Source organism: Mytilus trossulus, chromosome 5, assembly GCF_036588685.1.
Source record: "Mytilus trossulus isolate FHL-02 chromosome 5, PNRI_Mtr1.1.1.hap1, whole genome shotgun sequence".
NCBI lineage: Eukaryota > Metazoa > Mollusca > Bivalvia > Mytilida > Mytilidae > Mytilus > Mytilus trossulus.
In genome coordinates, this window is record NC_086377.1 from 7,416,722 (window position 1) to 7,442,323 (window position 25,602).

General features: G+C 32.6%; 1 protein-coding gene across 1 annotated transcript; it reads right to left on the bottom strand.

Annotated features, from left to right (window-relative positions):
• Positions 1 to 620: 620 nt before the first annotated feature.
• LOC134717547 (reticulocyte-binding protein homolog 2a-like) lies at positions 621 to 24,192 on the bottom strand. The gene is made up of 9 exons (XM_063580037.1): positions 24,120 to 24,192; positions 22,718 to 22,894; positions 17,453 to 17,638; positions 12,911 to 12,994; positions 10,176 to 10,295; positions 9,661 to 9,780; positions 6,642 to 6,710; positions 6,154 to 6,240; positions 621 to 2,584 (listed from the first exon to the last, which is right to left on the bottom strand). The coding sequence occupies exons 1-9, from the start codon at positions 24,190 to 24,192 to the stop codon at positions 621 to 623; spliced, it is 2,880 nt and encodes a 959-aa protein (XP_063436107.1).
• Positions 24,193 to 25,602: the final 1,410 nt, after the last annotated feature.

The window sequence follows — 25,602 nt, forward strand, 5'->3', positions numbered from 1 at the left end:
TAATGAAGGTTTCCCTATCGAACAAACTAGTTGCATGTGTGCACAGAAAACATAATCAGTTATACGCTGTCATACATATTGTTTACATGGGTAGATCAATGTTAATTAAGATAAACAAAAAAACGTATTTAGAATCATACAGCTGGAGGACACCACAGTCTTATTTTGTCCTTTAGATCAGTAACATTTTAATATATGCAATCATTGAATAAGCTTTGGATGTGATAACGTGATTCTTAAACGTTTTGTTTGAATCCGTAATCTATCCACTTATCTTTTAATGGACTCCGTAGAACAATTAGATAATGAGTACATTAAAAAAAATGTTACTGTACGCCTTGTTTGACGTCATTCACGAATGTTATGGGTAAAAACAATCACTACAGTAACACTGATATTGTCCCAGACTGATATAACTTAAGCATATCTACCATTTTGTGATTCATTGTTATATTATGATGCACATTATTTTACTTTATATCAAGAAATAGTTTCGGTTTTCAATTTTGTGACTAAAAAAAACCACCTCAATCATTTGAAATAAGCCGTAAATTAATATATTTTCAAATTCAAGATTGAATCATACTTGAGTTAACAAGCCAATGTACCGCGTTTGAAATTTAAGATTGCCTGCATCCTTTGTTTTTCATCTGCTCTTGCATTTTCTCATTTTGTTGTTTTAGTTCCAAGTTTGCCTCTCTTTGTTTTCTCTCTTTATCTCTTTGTTCTTCAAGTTGATTTCTTAGCGTTTCATTTGCTTTGTCTTTCTCTTGCTCTATATGTTTTCGATGTTCCTCATGCTTTTTCTGTAACTCTTTATCTCTTTCTACTATCTGATTTTGCAATGCTGCGTTCTGTGTTTCCATTTTTTCTTGAAGCTTTTGGAAGTCACTATCTTTTGCATTTTGATACTCTTTCCTTTTTCGTTTGTCACTCTCTCTTTGTCCTTGTAAAATTGCCTGCGTTGTAGCGTCTTGTGATTTTTTTTGTTCGTCTAATTGCATTTGAAAGGTTGCCGTTACTCTTTCTTTTTCCTCCTGTATTTGTCTTTTGTGTTCATCTCGCTGTTTAATCAACTCTTTATCTCTTTCCAGCATCATTGCCTTCATTGTTGCGTTCTGTTCTGCTAGTTGCTCCTGAAGTTTATTATAAGCTTTATCATTTGACTCTCTGTGTTCATCCCTTTTTCTTTTATCCCTTTCTCTTTGTTGATATACAATAGCATTTGTTGTGGCTTCTATAGATTTTCTTTGTTCGTCCAATTGCAATCTGAGAGTTTCGTTTGCTCTATCTTTCGCCTCTTCCATTCGTCTACTATGTTCTTCTTGTTGTTTAAGGAAATCCTTATCTCTTACACGCATCATTTCTTGTATTGATGTGTTCTGTTGTGCCATTTGCTCCTGAAGTTTTTCGTTTGCACTATTTTTCGCTTCCATAACCTTCATCATTTCATTGTATTTTTGGTTATTTCCATCTAGTATTCGTTGCATTTCGGCTTCCATTTTTTTATCATGGTCGTCAGTCACTTTTAAAAGCTGCAAATCTTTCTGTCGTTCCATGTCCTGATACTTGCGATCCATATCAATCTGTCGTTGTTGCATACTCTGCAAAAATTGCATTTGTTGTCTTTCCTTTTCGTCTAACTGCTTTGCCTGTTTTTCTTTATTTTCTTTTTCCTGCTTCTTTATTTGGTATATTTCTTCATTACGTTTCTTGTCGATTTTCTTCATTTCCTCTGACATTCTTTGAATCTCTTGTTGAGCCTTTTCTTTGTCCTTTTTCACCTGTCGTTGTAAGTCTCCATTATTTTGAACCAGTTTTGCTAATTTTTTGTTTTCCTTTTTAATTGTATTCATTTGGTTAACAAATGTTGACTGTATTTGTTCAATCTCTTTCTTTTTTTCCAGTGCTCTTTCCTCCTCTACTTTTTTAATTTTCCTTTGTAAGGCGGCCTCAGCTTCCTTGTACATGTCATTTGTATAGCATTTCCCCCCGTTTGTGTTTACAATGGAATCAACAACCTGAATAAGGGTTTTAACCTTCGCTGTTTTTTTCTTCTCAGATGATGCTTTGTTATCAATTGCAATATATCGACCTTGACATCGATTTAAGAACTCTTTCAGTTTTGCAGGAGCTTTTTTTATGTATTGTTCCATACTGGTTTTTTCCCTTTCAAGATCATCCAATTTAGTAAAGGTAATGATAGCAAATCTTCCCATCTCAGCCCCAAATAGGTCAAAAAGACGATTAAACGTTTCAATTTCTTCGTCGGTGAATCTAGCTATTTGAATAACAAGGAGAAATGCATGAGGACCTGGCGTAGACATATTTACACATTTTATTATCTCCTTTGAAATCTGTTCGAAAGGGACTTGCGTATCGAATAATCCAGGTGTATCTACAACCACTATCTTACGTCCTGATTGGGTACATTCTCCTCTTTTACATTCACGAGTGACTGACTCACCTGCTAATTTTGATTCAAAATGTTCTGATTTTGCCATTATTGTATTTCCTGTTGCGCTTTTTCCAGATCCAGTCCTACCTACCATGACTAATCGAAGTTCATTCTCTTCCCGTCTTCCTGCAATAGAAAACAAATGTCTCATTTAAAGAAGTTAAGATTTTATACGTTTCAATCACCACCTCACTATGTTTTTTTTGGGTTCTTATATGAAGTCAATCTTTCGCTTTGTAACCAATACCGTGAAAAATTCTCGATACACTTATATCAGCACAGACTCAGAGATAAACTTTATAATGGATCTTACAGTAAACCTCCCACGTTATTAACATCTACATGCATCGTAACATACTTCCAAACGCTATCATTTGTTGATTTTATTATTTCAAAAATTGAAATAGAAAATACTTTCAAAACGTTATTCTTGTTTAGAAGCTTAACACAAATATTCAATGCACGAGATCCCGAAAACCCGCGAGAGCTCATTAATGCGTTAAAGTCATTTCTAAACATGACGTTGTACACATGAAAACACTAAAACTGATGGTTTTTCTGTAACGTCAATAATCCGAATCTGGACAATATTTTATCAAAACAGAGTTTTGAGTTGATTAACTATTAACAAATATAAGAATTAAAAGAATTGAAATTTGTTTTCTATCAGTTTTTTAAGAAAAAGCTTAGATTTATTGCAATATTTCCAGCTTCCTGATTCATAGGGTGCGAATGAAAACAGCCACATACACGGCCTACTTACCATCGCTTCACTTTCATTAAATTTTGAGTTTGTCCTATTGGATTCCAAATGGTTTATGGAAGTCATAGATGTGTTGGCATATTATACATAGTATGGGCTGATAGATAATCATTAATTTTATCTTTTGCATAAGAGAAACTTTTAATATTAGAAACAATACCAAATTTTAATTGTCAAATAAATATGGCTTCTATGACTTATTTATTGAATACAATATACATGATATACAAGAATATTCATATGTTTTCAAATTCATATCTTTACTTCACTTATATAGTTACTGAAAAAATCAAAACACACTGACACTTCCTTATTAATTGTCCTATTTGTGTATATATAAAGAAACATTCAAATAACAATTGCTCACCACAGTTTAATTTAAATACCCCATTTCCTTTTTCAATTTGATGATAATAAAACACGAAAACATTGTAGCAGTGGGGACCAGAATCTTTAAAAGCATTTGCTTTATCATGTGTGGTTGCAATACAAAATGTATTCGATCAGTAATGTTTTATTTTGGATTTAAGGGCATACGATACAGGGACAGGGGAGGTAATGACGTTGCTAACGTAAATTGTTATTTTGACGAAATAAAACTATGACTTATCGGGAAAAGATTCAGTTTTGGACTGCTTTTTATCATTCTAACTTATCTAAGTTAAAAACGAGTTCATGAACACCTCTTTTTTTAAAATGTAATTTGGTTTGATTACGCGAGAAGATCATTTGTGCCAATTTTCATGAAAACGTTAATTGTGCATTTCTTTTTTAAATTTGATAAATATACAGCAAAAAATTAAGTTTTTTTCTACATTCATGAACATTTGATCAAAATGAGTTATTTCTGAATGAAAAATGTATATTACAGAAATTACAAATTATTGAACAAAAAACAATATCTTTCAAAAAAAAAAAGGGTATGCCTTTCAACGAAAAGGAAAAAGAGGCCACAAATCCGAATTTTAAGCAAAAGTAGTACATGAAGGTATATACATACATATTTGATTTAATCAGGTAAAAATTAGTCTATATGGATTTTTTTTACCAAACTGTAAATACGGGTTCAAAACTGTATTGCATGCCCTTAAGCCCTATTACAATAGGTACTATATTTCCAACAGAAGGCCCCAAAATATAGCAGTTTTACAAAATTGTTACAATGTAAATTTTTAGTTATCTATTGTACAGTAGAATGTTTCTGCTACATAAATATGGGTTTTTGACAATTCAATGCACATATATCGGGTAGTAGCACCATTAAATCATACTAAATTACTGATATCTTCACAATTCTGGTATTTTAGTTAAATTTTGGACAGTTTTCGTATAAAACGAAAGTGGCCGCATTCGCGTGCATCCTTAATATTGAAATAGAAGTTGTATTTGATGATAATACATAACAATAAATACCAATTGAATAGTACTGTCATTTGTATCTGTTTAAATGGTACTGTAATTCTTTGTTAAAGACGTTTAGATATACATTTGGATACAGGTAGAGATTTAGACGATGTCAAATCTGAATAAGGACACAGTTTTGAGGCTCGGTAAATTGCAGACGTCTAAAAATTAGGTGACCCAAATCAACAGTTAAAAAAAGACTTGTCTTTGAAAGAATTCATATTTTGTTCTCATAATACCATATAAATTTGTCCGCTGTACTGTTTCTTCATTAGTGCACATCTGTGTTTTTTCTAAAAGTTAAGAAGATATTGGTATATAAGAAATTGTAAACATATACTATTTTCGAAATAAGACATATTAAAAGTCGCATTATCATTAAAATCTGATTTAAATTGAAGAAATAATTTAGAATACAAAATTGTTTAAATTCAATTCAGATATAAATGTTTAGAATTTGAAGCTTTAAAGACGTCCATTGGTAGTTTTTCTGTCGCAAATTTAGTTTACCTGGCGAATCAAAGCTTCAAATGCAATACAGTTATCTCTATATATCCTAATGCAAAACAGTTCATAATTAAATTATTTTCAATCATCATTTCAGTTTAAAATCTTTATTAAAGAAAAATCCTTGAAAAGATGTTATCTTATTTGATCCCTACACTAGATGACGTCATATGTTTGCTTCCGGCTTGAACATAAACAACGGGCGTTTCTCTCTTCTGTGCCAATAGAATGTTGTGTGCACATTAGACAATCTAAACATTTAGGCTGTCATGTTTTATATTTGTTTATAAATTTGTATTTTCAATAATAATCCTGTATTATGTTTCAGTATACTTGTATTAGACCAAAGTAGCTGTATTTTCTAGAGACGTACACAGCCAATTTTGCATAGGTACTTATTTTATACTTAAAATCTGTAGTACTGAAAATTTACTTTTGATATTTAGTACTATTTCTTTACTTTAAAATGATTGTACTATTTACGTACCTGTATTTTACAGTACTTGATTTGTACTTAAAATGTTGGTACAGTAATAATACTAAAAGCGATCACAATATTCCATGTTTAAAACTCATAATATTAAGAGATTTGAAGAAGACATACTATCAAAATGCTTAAAATGTAACGTTGTAACCAAAAATACGTAGTACTTACATTTTCAAGTTCAAATCAAGTACTGTAAAATACAGGTACCTAAATATTACAATACTTTTAGAGTAACAAAATTGTACTGAATATAAAAAGTTGATTTCCAGTACTACAGATTCTTGGTACAGAAATAGTACCGATGCAAAATTGGCTTAGATAGAAGTCGGTGGTATGTCAAAGAAACACTTTTTTTTAATGAATTACCTACCGACGAAAGCTTTTAAATATTAAAATTTTGTGGCTTAATGCTCTTTAACCTTTCTTGTGTTTAAAAAAGAACCAGAATTTGTATATATTAACCCGAATTGTAATCGGAGAGTTGATGCTCAAATGATTATAATTATATCAACCTAATCTGACACTTAATCGTACCTTCAGATTGCGGCCTTTGAGATTTAGATGGGGGTGGCGGTCGTTTTGGAAGTGCTGGCTTGTCTGATGATTGTTCAATTCCAGGTTCTTGAAAATTAAAAAAAATCAAATGTATTTGATGTTGTAGAGTAGATCCGTCATTATATAATTTTCAACGTTATAAAAAGGTGATGAGCAATTTGATTGGTTAATTTCCAGTGATGGGTTTTTCTTATGTGCAATAGAATACTATGCGGAAGTTTGTCCATAGTACTGGACTCATGCGGAATATTTCTATATTTCACATAAAGATAATGTCCGCACATTTGTAGATATGCAAATTCAATAAAGATTTATGGGGGAACATCATATGTGGTATTATTCATTAATGATTACAACGATCAATGTTAAACCAAATATTACCATGAAATTGAAATGTAATGATTTGCGTATTTTTAACAATTAAAATAAAATAATGGTAGCCCTTTATATGTTTGTAATAATACTACCTAGAATATAATCATAGACATGGCCACATGAATCAAGTGTCTCTCCATCCGTACTTCTTGGATTTGACTCTGAAATGAAATAATAAAACAGTATATGTGTATCTTGCTAAAATCATCTTGTAAAGCATCAATTTGAAGTTATGTGCGTTAATAACAGAAAAGCAAGAGTCATTGGACAGTTTTGACATGTGAAGCATTCATTAGCAATACTATAATATCTCAAAATTTTCAGATGTCCAAATGTATATAGAGATCTATCCGAAAATGAATAATGTTCCCCTTATGAAAATCATTTTTTCATTTCATAAGTTTGATCCTTATCCATATCGAAGGTATCAATTTAGCAAAACAATATTTGAATTAAACCTAAGGCTCTTTAGAGCCTGTGTCGCTCACCTTGGTATATGTGCATTTTAAAGAAAGGACACAGATGGATGCATGACAAAATTGTGTGTTGGTGATGGTAATGTGTTTGTTGATCTTACTCAACTGAACATTCTTTCTAATTACACATTTTCCCTATCTGTAATGAACTGTGTTTTTTAATTACAGAGGAACATATTTTGTAAAAACGTCTTAAAACTATTAAAATTGACTATAAATGGCAATAAATTCTTAAGGAATCAAATGACCATTTTGGTCATGTTGACTTATTTGTAGATCTTACTTTGCTGAACGTTATTGCTGTTTACAGTTTATCTCTATCTATAATAGTATTCAAGATAATAACCAAAAAACAGCAAAATTTTCTTAAAATTTCCAATTGGGGGGCAGCAACCCAACAACCAAGTGTCAAATTCATCTGAAAATGTCAGCGCAGAAAGCTATTGATTTATAAACAATTTAACGCCTTGTAAACATTATCAAAAGTACCAGCATAATAATTTAGTACGCCAGCCGCGCGTTTCGTCTACATAAGACTCATCAGTGACGCTCATATCAAAATATTTATACAGCCAAACAAGTAAAAAGTTGAAAAGTAAGATTTGCTCTAAATGCTTTGGTTTCAGAGTTATAAGCCAAAATCTACACTTTACCCCTATGTTCTATGTTTAGCCATGCCGGTCGTCTTGGTTGGTTGGCTGGGTCACCGTACACATTTTTTAAACAAGATACCCTTATTATGATTGTGGCTATGTTTGGTAACATTTGGCCCTGTTGTTTCATAGGTGAAGACTTTTGTAAAATAATTACGAAAATTGGTAAAAAATGACTATATAAGGCAATAATTCCTTAAGGGATCAACTGACAATTTTGGTCATGTTGACTTATTTGTAGATCGTACTTTGCTGAACATTATTGCTGTCTACAGGTTATCTCTATCTATAATAATATTCAAGATATTAACCGAAAACGTCAATTTGTTTTTTGAAATTACCAATTCAGGGGCAGCAACCAAAACAACCGGGTGTCCGATACAGAGCAGATAGATCTTGACCTTATAAACAATTTAACTCCTTGTCAGATTTGTTCTAAATGCTTTGGTGTCAGAGTTATAAGCCAAAATCTACAATGCTCCATATGTTCTTTTTTTAGCCATGGCGGCCATCTTGGTTGGGTGGACGGCTCACGACACACATCTATTAAACTAGATACCCTAATGATGATCGTGACCAAGTTTTGTTTAATTTGGTCCAGTAGTTTCAGAGAAGAAGATTTTTGTAAAAGTTAACGACGACGGACGACGACTACGGACAACGCCGGACGCAAAGTGATGAGAAAACCTCACTTGGCCCTTCGGGCCAGGTGAGCTAAAAGTAAACCAAATTGCATTATAATATACGTCCGTGACGTATACATACTAGCTCCTTGGATCTGTTTTAGTTGATTTTAGTCTCTGATGCACGTTTCTGTTTGTTTATTGTTTGGATTTTAACTAGCTTCAGTGAATACAATTACTCTCAAATCGTAATTTAGTGGTAATTCAACCTAATGACACCATTTGTTATGCTTTTTTGTTATTCAATGTAATTCACTCAGCGTTACATCTCTTTGTTTTTAGTATATGTAACACTCAAAAACGTGTCCTTCCTCCCAAACGTGTCTTATTCCCCTAAACGTGTCAACATGCATGACATTATGTCTCCGAACTGCAAAACATGTCTTAATGTAAATGGGCACCAAAGCGTGTCATTCGTATGAACGCATAAACGTGCCTTACCCCATCGTGTCCATATCAGGTTTAATATTAATTTTTATTTTACTGGAACTATCATGCATGTTCATATCATAAATACGTATGTTATAATAAAATAAAAAATAAATTAATATACATCTTTTTTAAACCAACAGTATTATATGTGTAAACGTGGGTTGTCCGTTCGGCTATGTTGGATGGCAATCATGCTCAGTTTAATTGTCGATATTAAATAAGATACCTTGGGAGTGTCCCTATCATAACCTGTCTTACATAATGGAGATTCGAGTAGTTTCCTACTAAAGTCATAAAATAATCAGTATTTACAAGCTCTTTTTTTTAATATCCCGACTAGTGTTAATCCCAATTACGGTAAAAAAAAGTCCCTAAGCTAAAATCCCGATATGATAATAAATCCTATGTACAGTATTTATTGTTAGCATGATGTCGTTCAAATAATAAATGAACTATTTTACACTGGACGTTGTGTATTTTGTTAGTAATGCTCTTGACCAATTAAGGTAGTGAGTATGCTTTTGGATTTTCTCGTTTCTTCAACGTGTGGATGACGTTTAGTTTGTGCAAATATGTTGGCCTAAACATTCCTAACGAAATATTTCTTAACGAAATGCGCATTTGGCACAGTTCAATTGGTACCGTTCATATAAACATATGAAGCATCGGATATACTTTGCATTTTTTTTTTAAATTCACCGACAAATTCAAAACCACACTGAATATTTGTTTCGATTATCGTTCCTCAAAATGTTAGGTTTAAAAAGATTTAACACAATAAATGTGTATTGTTTTGACGATAAATAATATTTATTCATATTTCATTGTTTGTGATTAATGAATAGTACACAAATATTATATTCTTACCCGTATCGTAAGCAGTATTTCTGTATGCACTGGAAGTTGTATCTTTGGACTCTGTTATTGTTAGGGGCTGAACTATTTGTAGTCGTTCAGGCAAAATAGGTCGATGAAATATAGGCTCATCTACAACAATTGATTATTTAGATTACATTTGCTACCTCTATCAATTGTTTTTACTTTTCACGAATGAATAGTGTTTTCCTTATATATCTAACTATTTTTCAGATTGAAAATGCCTTGATTTCTAATTCCTTTATACATGTCAATCTAATGATGTTATGCCCTTTTTTTATACAGCTGAAGAGTTTTTTGTAAAGCTATTGTGTAACACTTCCATGATTTTTATTTTCATGTTTCAACAAAACGATTTAGCCAGCTTTTCAAACTATATTTGTAGTAGAAAAGAATATTAAAATGCTATAAAATGTTTTTGTTCAAAGTAAATCATTAACTATTAAACAATTTCACATTTACTTAATTTAACTGTTTTAAAATTAAGAAAAACAAAAACAACATACAACTGTCATGTGGTGTGTTTCCATAGGTATTTTGAGACATTTCATGGGACATTGTCTTCGGACGGTTTGTTAAAAGTGTTCGTCGAGCTGGAGTTGGAGGGGGTACATAGTTCATCTCATCTGAAGAAAAAGTAAACAAACCTGCCTAAAGACAGATGTAGTTACAAATAGATATTTTCCAAGTTATTGAAAAATGTTTACAACAGCACCAATAGTAATATTTTATTTCCATGCAATACCTCTGCATTTCACAAATAACATAGATTATTTTAATATTTTCAATCATGATGATACAACATTCTACAAAGATAAGAATATGTATATATGATTATTTTAGATGAACAAACATCGAAATCATCTACACATATCTGTATCTGAATGAAATCACATACGATTATGCCTTTACTTTGAACAGTGTATTGCTTGTTCCAGAGATATTTGTTTAAACCCTTTTAACAATACAACTGACTACTTTTTCATTTCATGACACACTTTTAGTACACATATTGATAAATAGGCCTCAACATACTTAAAAGAATTGGAATATCAATGAAATATTTACCTTCTCTGTCTACAACCATATATCATTGATTTTAATATGAATTGATTTGTATTCCATTATTGAAAAAAATGTTTGAATTGAACACTCAACATCAATTAAGTTTCATTATAAGAACTTGGACACATAGTACAATGTATCAGAAATGGTATTTATATCAAACCAGATGAGTGTTCGGTGACATTGCCATATGTAGACTTCGTTGGGTTTTGGAACGTCTTTGAACGTTTCGGAATAACTGGCGGTTTATCTAAAACATCCAAAAGTATCAAATTAATTATCTGATTTATGATATTACAGCAAGTGTTTTTGTACTTTGTAAGTGGACAACTACGCCAACCAACTTATATAAATTCAGCGATTTGACTGATAAAACATTATATACATATAATGTTGTTTGATTACTCAACTTTACGGTAAATTTCTAACTAATCAATCAAAATTTTTGTACACAAACTTTTTTTTTAAAAAGATTTCAATCATAGACGGACATCACGTTGTCCTTCGATAGAAAAACAAAACACAACATCAAGATAAAGTCACTACTAAAGAGTATACATCTACCAACAAATCAAGTTCAAGATTATAATACACATATAGAGATGATCAATACGGACATTTGTTTGTGTTTATGTTAGAAGATATGTGTCGATTTCACTGATGCTTGTGAAGTGACAACACACAATCGACCTTTTCATGTGAAGTCACAACACACAATCGACATTTTCGTGTGAAATGACAACACACAATCGACATTTTCATGTGAAGTGACAACACACAATCGACATGTTCATGTGAGGTGAGAACACACAATCGACATTTTCATGTGAAGTGACAACACACAATCGACATTTTCATGTGAAGTGACAACACACAATCGACATTTTCATGTGAGGTGACAACACACAATCGACATTTTCATGTGAGGTGAGAACACACAATCGACATTTTCATGTGAAGTGACAACACACAATCGACATTTTCATGTGAAGTGACAACACACAATCGACATTTTCATGTGAGGTGAGAACACACAATCGACATTTTCATGTGAGGTGAGAACACACAATCGACATTTTCATGTGAAGTGACAACACACAATCGACATTTTCATGTGAGGTGAGAACACACAATCGACATTTTCATGTGAAGTGACAACACACAATCGACATTTTCATGTGAAGTGACAACACACAATCGACATTTTCATGTGAAGTGACAACACACAATCGACATTTTCATGTGAAGTGACAACACACAATCGACATTTTCATGTGAAGTGACAACACGCAATCGACATTTTCATGTGAACCGACTATGCAGTCGTCTTGCCGAGTTGTTCATTTATTAATATGACGATTCTGAAGAAAGAAACGAAGTTAGCAGTATCCTGATACTTTAACTTCTTCTATAATGACGATGTTCTCTCACCAAACATTTCAAGATTAAGTTGCTACTGTATATGTACATTATTTTTATGTCATGTATTGCTCGTATAAAAGTGAGAATTAAAATGATGAATGTGTCAAAGAGGGACGAAAGATACCAGAGGGACAGTCAAACTCATAAATTCGAAAATAAACTGACAACTCCATTGCTAAAAATAAAATCGGCAAACAGACAAACAATAGTACACATGACACAACATAGAAAACTAAAGAATAAGCAACACGAACCCCACCGAAAACTAAAGCTGATCTCAGGTGTTCCGGATGGGTTAGCAGATCCTGCTACACATGGGGCACTCGACGTGTTGCTTATGTATAACAAATACGGTACACAGTCTAATTCGGTATGTCAGATTCATGAAAGGTAAGGGGATTGTAGTTAGGAACATATATATGATATCCTTTGTGAAACGGTTATTCCATTACGGTCAATAAACTCTTGATGGTGTACGTATAAATTACAAAGGGATGCTGTCAACTTCACCTTTAAAACTTTTGGTTTAATAGCTTCCTTGTGAGCAGCAACCCCCCATAAAAAGAATCATGAAAGGAAATGCAAGCATGGGAATATTGTATCAATACAATTCAATTTGCAAACAAAGTATATCCAGAAAAGCGCATGGGAAGCACGAAATTAACAAATATTTATCAAAGGTACCAGGATTATAATTTCATACACCAGACGCACATTTCGTTACAAAATGTCGTATCGTTTCATTTATAATTACCATAAGTTAATCCTTTATCCACATTCATGTTGTCATCACCGACTTTTGCCAAACCAGTGTATTCTTGTACGTTTGATGCACTCCCTATAAAGAAAACCGAAGGCTCTTAAAAAGTGTTTGATAACATTTAGAGGTCTGTGTTGTTTATACTGGTAGCCATCTCACCTATCCTTTTCTTTATAAAACGTGTTTCTATTTCTAATTAGTACTGTCGGTCTAATTTCATGTAGATGATTATCTTTGCTGATGGTTTTTCAATTTGGAAATGTGTTAGATCTAGACAACAGCGAATAATTTATCTGCTATATTATGATGCATGTGGAGAATTATCTGTTTACCTATGATTACCCTCAGTTTTTGTTGGGGTTCATGTGCTCAGTCTTTATATTTTTATGATGCGTTTTGTGTCATGTTATTTATCTGTAGGACTCAAATCTATGGTGGGTTCCAGATCTATGTTAGATTCTAATCTATGGTATATACGCAACAGTCCATTCAAAATTTTATCGCAATGTTTTCAAAACGTATCTATGGATATTATAAAAAAGAAGATTTGGTATGATTGCAATTTAGACAACTATCCATAAAAGACCAAAATGACACAAACCTTAACTACTATAGATCACTGTATGGCCTTCAACAATGAGCAAAGCCCATGCCGCATAGTCAGCTACAAAAGGCACCAATAAGACAACGGAAACCAATTCAAACGAGAAAACTAATGGCCTTATTTATGTAAAAAATAAATTAACGATACACAAATAAGGCTTAACTCATCAGATGGACAAAAAATAAAAGTGGACGTGGCCGGGTACTTATACATCCCGACACAAACAGACACAATGAACAGATCTGAGAGTACTAGCAGTTATCTGACAGCTAGTTCAAAGCCACCAACAACTAATAAAAAATCATACATCTAAGACTAAACAATCAATCCGTACGCATCCAACATCAAATGGGTTTAGTATAAATACGTTATAAACAGCGAGAGAACAACATGACCTTGTGCAATGCCAAGTTACCGACATATTGTAGATCCATGAATATGTATATGCATATAACATACAAGTAATATTGAGTGAGCTTTTAATCTCCTGATAACACAATCAACATTTATACCAATTAAAACAATATTCTATGATCTTATTACAGTGTTGAATAGGTAACTTTTCAGAATAAGTTTATTTAAAGGAGCGACAAGTTTACAAGGATCATTTCTAAATTTCCGGGCACGGTTAACAACATTTCCGTAAAAATTAGAATGTACTATCCCGTTTGAAATATTGTTTGGTTTCCTATTCTATGGCAACTTTTTGGATTTCAATATCTATTTCGGATATATAGGTTCAATTTTTTGACCGATACTCTCCAAAAAGCAAACCAGTGAATACATACATGAAATATCTGTAAATAAGAGATAGTTGTCTTAAACAAGTCGATATGTCATAAGAAGAGATGAAGCTACTTTTAAGTAAAATCAAATATAAAAAAACAGATTAGGATTATGAATAGAAAGCAAAATCATAACCATTTGTAAAATGAACATAGACGTTAGTATTGAAATCATGTTTCCCAGAAGAATAAATATTTGCTACTGATACCCTTCATTCAAACCACAACTTCCCTTTACGAACTAAAAAAAAACAGTTTCAATATTTACCTTATATGTATTTGAATGTTTATATGAATCTTGTTTTGTTTGACTGATGACGATTTCAGAAAAAGTCATGTAAAGATTAATGTCCTATCACAAACATTTTTTTTTCATAAACAAATCTTTATTTTTCATACAGTACCGTAAGTCAACATTTATATAGTGGAAAATTTTAAAAGCGATTGTTAGAAAGCGTTGACGCATTCAAAATTGAACAACGATTATTGGTTACATCAGTGTTATATAGCTGATAAATGATATTTGCTATGTTTCATTGTACATGGAAAGAAAAGGTTTTAAAGAAAGGGATTTCAAGAATATGAGAGCGTCTTGGAAGGTTTTTTCCTTTAATCTATAGTGTTAATCTTTTTTATTCACTTTTCAATTTCTTTATAAAATTTGCACAATAATCTTTATTCTGTACATTAATCTTAATACTTTATATTTTGTTTTTTTTATCCTGGTTTTTCAATTTTTAAATCCATTTACTGTAATATAGCCCCTTATATTTTATATTATCTAAACTCTATTAATAATCTCGTACAACTTTATTTTTTAACTACTGGACCAGTCAGCAAATTGTTGCTTATCATGTGAGTGTAAAATAAATGAATCGATCATGTATTTCCAAGAATCGGTGCTTTGCTATGTGTCCATAAGACACCAATCCCAGCTCGTACTATTACATACCCATATTGATTTTGCGTATTTATTGAATAATCATCTGCATAATGAACATGGGCACCCATTTTCATTTTGATGGGATCTCAACGTAACTTCAACAATAAAGTCAACCTCACAAACGCTTTATTTTACATTTCATTAAAAAAAATTACCATTGAAACCTTGGTACACACCATAAGGACAAGTGGTGGTGGAGGTAATTTTTTAACAGAACCGTCGTCATTTTCATTCATTTGTTCGTGTTGTTAGTGTAAGGAAATCGAACACTTATATATTTAAAAAAATGAGAATTGAAATGGTATTCTTTTCGTAGCAATAAGCATAAGGTGGTGGTGGCATGGGGTTTGTGTGTGTGAGTGTGTGTGTATAAGGGGGAGGGGGTAGAGGTGAATAGAACATTTATACATCAATATGCTTTTAACTAGTACACAAATTTGAATGTATACTTTTTGGCAATTATCTTTATACCTTTTTTTCAAATTATACGAATGCTAACAGATACATGTGGTAAATATCCTAATCGGGATGGAAAGATCTACGAAAATCTCAATATTATAAGCAAACAAAAAAAAATGATTAATAGCTAGAATTATGAAACGTAATAGGGACCTACGATAACTAGCCTTGTGCTTTTATTTGGAAATACTTCATCATTATATTTGTTTCACAATATACTAATTTGTTTAGATAACTTTCACACATTTTGTTACGTGCTATAGTTTAAGTCCGTGAAGAGAATTTTACAAACATGAGGAGTATACTTTTGTATTATTCAGTTATGTCGTAACAATTATCGTTTGTGAACTATTATACGTTATGTCTCTAAACCATCATTGAATTGACTGATATAAATAAAAAGTGTACTGCCTGATCCTCTCTCTACACAAAGTAAAACATTGTAGTTATCGTCAGTACAAGTGTGACGAAAGTATAAATACGGAGCAATGTCCGCTTGATATTGAAAACAACGCTCCGTGCACACGAAATCCAGACTCTCTGCACGGTTAAGATTCCTGATTATAAAATCATGTTTTGTCTGTTGTAAGGCAATTTTTTTGTCCTTTCCAATTGCCATATTTGAAAAAAAAATGCCATTCATAGACATGAATATCAATTGTTCACTTCATAAAGATTTGGGAACTAGAAAACAAGCGTTTACACTTTTCTTTTTAAGAATATCTAGGTCAAATTTATATGAATGCACGACTGACGTACCGACCTCTCCTCCCTTTTTGTAAATTAAAAATAGATTAAGTTTAAGTGCAGTTAAAGCTCAATCACTTCTAAGTTTTTGTAGTCTAATATTTGAAGTTTGAAAGCAAGGTGCTCGTTTTATCAAATTAGAATTAACCCAAACGTAAAAATGGTAAATCCACGATTATTTTACGAAGTTAAATTTCTATTACTAATGATTGGTACAAATTAACATGCATGAACACATGTTTTCTAATCATCCAAATGAACTTTATTTTTCTGTTAGATATAATATTGTGTTGCTGATTTAAACAAGTGCCAATAAGTTTGATCACTACGACTTGACATTAGACTACTTGTGAACACTCGTAAGTTTACCATCAAACTTACGATAAAACATGTAAAAATCTAATTACGATTGTTTTAAAATGAAACGGTTAAAAACTTACGATTTGACGTACGACCGAGTTACTATCTACGCTTGTCGTACTATCTTTTGCAAAACGATGGGCAGAAGGAAAAGATCCTTAACAAATGGCAAAAACAAAATCTCAAACATTGAACCAGGTTTAAAAACTAGTTTGACCCCTCACGCGTATAACAGTCACATGCAATCACATGCAATTATATCATATTGACGACAATGTGTAAACAAACAAAAAAACAGACAAACGGTTAAAATATCAAAAATTTGAGTTCAGTACAATGTACCCAGTATAATGTAATTATCTTAAAATTGAGAATGGAAACAGGACCAAGGATCATATGTTTTTATTTTGTCTATCCTTGTAGTTATATTTATCTGAGTCTTACTTTATCGAGGTAGTTTGAACTATTTACACTATACACTATCACTAACAAAATCTTTCGGTGACGTTTATTGTTGTCATGGATTGTTTTATGAAATTGTATTTTTTTTTGTAAGTCAATTTTGTTGTGTATTTGTCCAAATTTCACCTGCATTGCTGAATCTCATATTTAAGAATTATACTATTTTTTTATTTTACCTGTTTCTGAGAAATTGTCTTTAAGCTTCAAATGATTTTTGGGATACCATCCTTCTGTTTGATTATGATTTAACCAAACCCAGCCTGACTTTCGCTGGTTGACTACTTTTACAACATCACCTATTGTCAATGTCAAATCTCCAATTTCTTCTCCTGAGTATAGATCTGTTACACAGAAGATCTCTTCTGTGTTGAAATAGAGAAATGTAGAAGAAACTATTAAGCCAATTTAAACAAAAAAAGAATGCTCAGTAAAACAATTAAACATTTGTCTTTATATATCGCTGTTATGTCATGTTGGCGCTTCTGATTATGTTGTGTCCTATAAATTTTAATAACATTGTAAAATTACAAAACCAAATGTCAAAAAATGATTTTGTCGTGTTTTAAAAAGGAGACTTGGGATACTAAGAGGACACCAAAACGCATATGTCGAGGAACACACACTACTTACCAGTAAAAGTCTGATATGGCCCATATCTGTACTCTACTGTACTGGATGTTACTCGACCTATCTGAATTAGTCTATAATTTACTTGATAATACTCAACTGTAGTCTGAACTATATTTTACAGACTGAACCTGTACTCGACCTTAACGTAACATATAATACGCGTATAAAGCTAGGTGCACACTGCCGATTAAACTCGATCGAGCTCGATCAAGCCAAATTACGTGAGACTGGTCTGACTCAATCGACAAGAATGTTTGGGATAGTTTACCTTACTCTTCGTCGATCTGGTTTTCTACAAGACCAACTCGACCAATACCCGATCCATTTGGGACCACATTCGACCACTCTTCGATCTTTACTCGAGAACACACGACTGCTTCACGATTATCTAAAAGTGTGTGCGAATTAATTCTCATAACTCTACTACCGCAAAAAATATTTTGGCAACATCTTTTTTAACTGTACAAAAATTTCTCAAATAACAGTACGTGTCTTTACTTTTGCAAGGAGAGGTAAAATTTTAAAAGAAAGGCAAAATACACCAAAGGGACAATCAAACTAAAAAGTTTCAGACAAACTGACACAGCCATAGCGATAAACGGTAACCGAAGAGAAGACAAAAAGCAGTCAACATAACATAGAAAACATAAAACTTGGCAACACGTAACGGTAACACAACAAAACCTGGGATGATCTCAGATGTTCCAGAAGGAAAGAAAATCCGGCAATATTTTGCACCGGAAGATTTTTGAAATATTTAAGTAATTGTGCAATGATATTCATTATTATACTGCTGATGACTAAGTATCTTTCAAAGTTGGTTTAAAATCAATATTGTATTTTTTACCTGTTATATAGGCTATTTTCTGTTTTGTCAGTCCGTATTTCCCGTTCGTCCAGAAATATTTGCAGCATAAAAAAAGAAAATGTGGTATAATTGCCAATGAGACAGATCTTAATTGAACACCAACTGACACCGAACTTATCAATAACATCTAAAGGTCACTTTACACATGTTACAGTCAATTTTTTTTCCATTCGAACTTTTGACGTAATTTCACAAAAATGAGACGAAAGACACATATTTTTTAATTTGTGCGAATTCCTTTCTAACAGTAACGATACAAACTGTTCAGCGAGCAAACGTTTTAATCATTCGTTTCAAACATACATTTGCCAGTTTGAATTTATACACTCGCTGCAAATGCGCCTACAGGTTGTCGTTCGTCGTTTGTTAGTTCAAACGATGCATTCCTTTCTAACTTTAACATTAACATTATATTAATTATCTAAACGTGTTCTTGTCATAACTCAATACATTGTCTAAAATAACTAAAACTTTCGATACATTTGTTTCAACTTTTGTAACGTTTAATAATTTCATCCAAAGCATAACAAACGGCACATAACGTTAACTTAACATTGTTTAGAAAGAAATGCACTATTGGTCTCTTGGTAGATATGTGTACAGTTGTAAATTGTTCCAGAAAAGGTATAACTCCAGAGGATTGAATTCTACTTTTGGATATTTTGGGGAAATATGTGACATCTTTGCCCTCTTTTCTGTCAAATACATGGAGGTTGATGCCATAAAGCACACAGAACATAAATATCTTTAACCATTCAACTACTGGATATCAAATCTATGAAAAACACTGATTACATACTTATGCACATTTATTTGACAAACAGTACGCTTTATTTGTAAGAAAGTAAGGAAATGGGGATGGTAAAGTTTATGTATAGTGCTATCTAACATAAGTGCTAATCCAGTTAGAAATCTCATTTTGTGGTGTCATTTCGAAAAAAGAGCAATAAAATAACCATTTCAGTGTCCACTACGAGGAAGTTTTTATAAGCATTTGGTTACTCTTTATTGAGTTAGTGCAAGTCTCTCATACTGCCCACACATTGGTCAACAACTGACTCACCTATATTCAGCGGTACCCGTTGCTGTCTACATCATCTTATTCGTCTCTATGCACTCTACAAGCTCCGTCATAGCTATCAACATTGTCTGAGTACACAGTTATTTCGTAGTGCATTTCTTTTAGACAATAAATGGAAATGTTTAAGAAAAGCCCACCTTCGCTTTCTCAATTATATTTTTACAGTGTGTTTTGTGATTTTACTTTGTTCTACTTTTGGACAAATCATATCAAAATGATAGAAACTTCATAAGCTCTAACTCAAAATATGGACAAATGTATGTAAAGGGGGTCTTGAAATCTTTTGACAGCTTCCGAAATGCTATTTGTTGACCTTTTCAACTGGACCAAATCACTACTTTACATAATAATTCATGAATCGATAATGATTTTTTTGCAGTGTAATGCTATCCCCTTTCTTGCTTTTTGATGCATAAAACATAAAGAAATATATTTGGAAGGGGTATAACAAAATTGACAAGTAACACACTATCCACACTAGGGACTATAATCGTGGACAACAGATATCAAGGGACGATAACTGTGTACTCGGACCTAATATAATAGAAAAAAATGACCAATCTTGGATAAAACTTGGTATGACCTAAGCATAACAAATTATGAGACTGCTAAAAAAGTTTCACGACCATAGGATATATATTATAGACAGTATGATAAATTCTATATTCAACATTGCGTGTTTAAAATTGACGTTAAAATTTAAAAAAAATCAAAATATTGCAAAAAAAAACTTTTTAAATGCCTTTATATATAATATATCATGAATTAAAAGCAATATAATACTCATTTGATATATCAGACTTAGCATAATTATTCAAAAGTCAAATTTATATGAGTCTGTGCCTAAAAATGGAGGTTTTTCAATGAAGGGGGTCCTTAGATAAAGATATAATATTTTCCAGCAATTTTAAATGTTTTAATTTTTTTGGTTCTTAGTGATCCTAACATATGTTTTTATTGTACTTTAAAAGGAAGGAAAATATACAAATAGCATATCATATTAGTTTAAAAGGGTATTAGGCCAAGTAAGACTGAAAATAGTTAAGTGTTAATTTAGGCCGTAGCACATATTTACACTTAAACATGCATCCTGAAGCTATAGGAAATAAAAAAATGTGTCTTTTTCATCATTTCTATACTCAAGTTACATGGTCACCTGTCTCTCTGAGCTCTTACCACTTTTCCCCATCTTCCCTAGCCAAGGGTTACGATCCACTTCATTGGTCACCCATGGCTTGCGAAGATGCACTTTACCCACAAATCCAATTGATTTATTTCTATGTAGATATTTTAAATGTAAAACTATGATTTTACTCGGACATTCTACTGGATATAATCATAAACGGAGACCGTGTCAATGGGACACTGATAATTTCCAAGCTAGCATACTAGTTTATAACATTATAAAGGGTAGTGTATGTACGTGCGTCCAGACAGACAAGGGTAGCACTAAATGGCCACTCCGAAACGGCAGGGAATAAAAAAAACTGGACTTTTCATTCCTAAAAATATACATACCCCACCAATTCCCGATTATCCCTACGACCCATATACGATAAGGTCGATCTTGTCTGGTCGAGATCAGACTGAAATCGTGAATAGTTGATTTGGTCTAGCTATTCGAATAAAGATCGTGAACAGATCGTGAGTTGATCGGAATTATCGAATAAGTATTCATTTTGTTGTCGGAATGGCGTCGTGATGAAGTCATTGAGGAGTCGTGAATGGTTGAGTTAGGGTCGTGTATAGTCGGATGGCGGTCGGGTAGAAGTCGTTAACTAGCCCGATCAAGAATTTTGTTGAGCTTGGTCGTGGGAATTTGGACAATCGGGATCATCGATTTGATCTGATCGGCAGTGTGAACCTAGCTTTAACCATGTTCAACCTGGTCTGACCAAAACTCGACCAAGTCTATATCACCATGACCACATTGACCTATTCTATGTATTTAACAATCGTCTTTTATAAATTAAGGAACTAGTTTTAACAACAGCTATTTTCTCTGGCCAAAAATATGAACAATAATTTAAAATTGATAATAAATCTAATATAGCATTCAATCCAAAATTTCACAATAAATTGAAAATAATTTCAACACTATACACTTACAAATATACTCAGACGTACTTATATATATATGTGACTGTATCTTATATTAATTATGTACACAGCCATGCATCACCATCATTTATGGCGATCCGATGGATACATCTGTTGTAGGGTTGTCACTGACTCAGACGTACTTATGAATATAATTATTTTCTGTGATTGTATCTTACATTAATTTGTAGGATCCTTTACTATAGATAATTTAGCTGATCTGTAACAATAACATCGTCATGCCTTATATATCATGTACTGTATTACGCCGCTAGATTAAAACTGATGTGGAAAGGTAACACATGCCCACCGAAGGCTCTTTTATTGAGAGCCCAGGTGGTCGTGTGGTCTAGCGGGACGGCTGCAGTGCAGGCGATTTGGTGTCACGATATCACAGTAGCATGGGTTCGAATCCCGGCGAGGGAAGAACCAAAAATTTGCGAAAGCAAATTTACAGATCTAACATTGTTGGGTTGATGTTTAGACGAGTTATACATATATACATAAGTACGTCTACAACAGATGTATCCATCGAATATATATAGCACCTTTAGAATAAAGATTACAAATATTGGACCTCGGTCACTGAGACATCATAGCTGCTTTATCCCTAATATTCATTGTCTGTTGTCTCTTTCTGTATAATAAAACAATTATTTTACTGGACATGCGTGGAATACTAGTAATAAGTTGTTTGTCACCAAATTAAACAATATCTACTAGTATATGATACCAAGAATTGAGGCAAACTTGTTTTCTTACCATCTTGATTTTCTAAAAGTTGTACATATGTTGCGGGAACAAAACCCTTTTCATGTCCAATTTGTGCTAAAACCCATCCGTTGTTTTCAACCCCAACGATTACAACAATATCCCCTTCGGCTATTTCAATATCATCGCCTACATAGTCGTAAAGGACTTTAAATTTTTGTAAATAAGCTACAACGAGAAGAAAATATAAATGGATTACAATTGTAAAACAATGTGGTGAATTTGTTACTGCTTTCAGTACTTGGGAAACATTCGAATTAAAAGCAATTATCATTTTGTAGAACCAACTGTACCTCATTTAAACTAAAAATAGCGGTAAAAACTATGTTGCCTTCGACGTAATGCTTTACTTTATTCATTTACATGATTGTTCCGAGTTAATAAAGATAACACGTAAAAGGAAATTGTTTATCGCTAGCGTTTTTCATAACTAAATTTGTAGGTTTTATGAATGTTTTGTTTGTGATGCATAATTAAGAATTGAAAGGTTTATGTGTCAAAGAAGAACCATCCCGACCAAAGATCAGACAACACCATAAGGCAACCAATTGGTTGTCAGCGCTGCAAAAACTCCCGCAGCAAGTTGGCGTGCTTCACCTTGCCCCTAAACAAAAATGTATACTTGTTCAGTGATAACGGACGGCATACTGGACTTTGAAATTACACAAGAAACTGACATTAAAAATCATACAAGACTAAAAAAGCCCTGCGTCGTGGTTAACCCTTTTTTTGTTTTTTTCTTAAATCTTCCTGTGTCCCTCTTACAAATGAATAAAAAACAAACACACAACAATAAAAAACAGTTTAACCCAGTCCGATGTCAGAATAGGTAACAAAAGAAACTAAAACAAAATGACAACGATACATATATAAACAAAGGACTGCTGGAAGTAACTGACATGCCAGCTGCAGACCTCAGTTCAACTGATTGAAAGATTATGTTTTCATTATATAAATATCAAGCACAATCCCTCCCGTTATGTCTTTAATATTTCACCATCATAAAATATATGAGGAAAATATAAGCCGTATCATGCAAACAACCTTTTGTAGAATCAAAGTGTTTATTTCCAACGCAAAGACACTAAAGGGAATCAATATCAAAGCCAAAACATGCAATCTTAAATGACCTGCCAACAGTATCGTAACTAATTCTCTTTTTAATAAGTATGTTTGAAGGTTTTTTTTAGCTTTTGGGGTGAATGCCTACATGTTTGTGCTTTGTAAAGAATATAAAAAATGGATGTGAAATACCTGAACGTATAAGATGTCTGTCTGCATGTTGATTTATATTTACGAATAGTGTTATTGTACCAAAGAGTAATTGACAATTATAAACTATAACATTGAAAGACCTAACTACAAATCTTTTCTTTGAACAGTGTATGCTTACAAGATCGTGTTATAGTGCCTTGTTCAAGTTCTTGTTGGGATGGTTTAGGCTGTATCACTGGTTTGGGTGCCATCTTTAGTAACATAGAAACAACTAAAATATAAAGGACATTTTGACAATCGCTATAGTTTAACAAGACATAATGACTATAAACTCAATTGGTGTACATGGTTTGAAAAACTACTATTTTGTTTAGCTTTTGATCTTTATAAGAGAAAGTTTAATCAAATCCAGCGATCTCAACCTGTAGCCAATAACAATACATCAAAATATTCAACCGACGTTTATTCAGATAGTTGAATCATATTACAGGTGTTATTAGTTGCATAATGTGCTAGTGACCTGATACCTCGAATCACCATATGGAATTTACTGACACCATATATACCATATTACGTCACTACCACACTATGTAACGAATTTATCTTGCCGACTATCTTAAAATGTGAAATGATGCCTCTGCTGGTGGACAATAGTCCCCGAGGGTATCACCAGCCCAGTAGCCAGTACTTCGGTACTGGCATGAAAATACGGATTTTTTGTGTTATTAAAATTTGCTGTTACAAAATATTAGAAATTATTTTAAATTAAGGAATGTATCTCCCTCGTGCAAAGCTCTGATTCCTTTCACTGATTTGGCTATACTTTTTGGACCTTTTGGATTATAGCTCTTCATCTTTTATATAAGCTTTGGATTTCAAATATTGTGGCCACGAGCATCGCTGAAGAGACATGTATTGTCGAAATGCGCATCTGGTGCAAGAAAATTGGTACCGTTAATTTTATTACTACCACTGGGTAGATGCCTCTGCTGGTGGACTATAAGTCCCCGAGGGTATCACCAGCCCAGTAGCCAGTACTTCGGTACTGGCATGAAAATGCGGATTTTTTGTGTTAATAAAATTTGCTGTTACAAAATATTAGAAATTATTTTAAATTAAGGAATGTGTCTCCCTCGTGCAAAGCTCTGATTCCTTTCACTGATTTGGCTATACTTTTTGGACCTTTTGGATTATAGCTCTTCATCTTTTACACAGGCAAAATTTGCTCACATGAATTTCACATGAATCTCACCTGAAATTGACATGAAAAATTTCACGTGAGATTCACCTCAAATGAGCTTATACATCAAACTCACGTGAAAATTTCCATGTGAATTTCACGTGATTTGAGATTCACACGAATCTGATGTGAATTTTTTCACATGAATTTCACGTGAAATTTACAAAAAAAAAATTTGATATTTTTCATGATTTTAATTCAATTTGAAAATTTAGATATTATTTGAAATGCTCTATTTTAAAAAATTATGTGAATTTCACATGAAATTTTTTACATGATTTTCATGTGATTTTCACATGAGTTTCACATGAGATTCGTGTGAAACTCACAAAAAGTTATTTCACGTGAATTTCACGTATAAGCTCGTTTGAGGTGAAATTGATGTGAATTTCACGTGAGATTCACATGAATTTAAATTCAC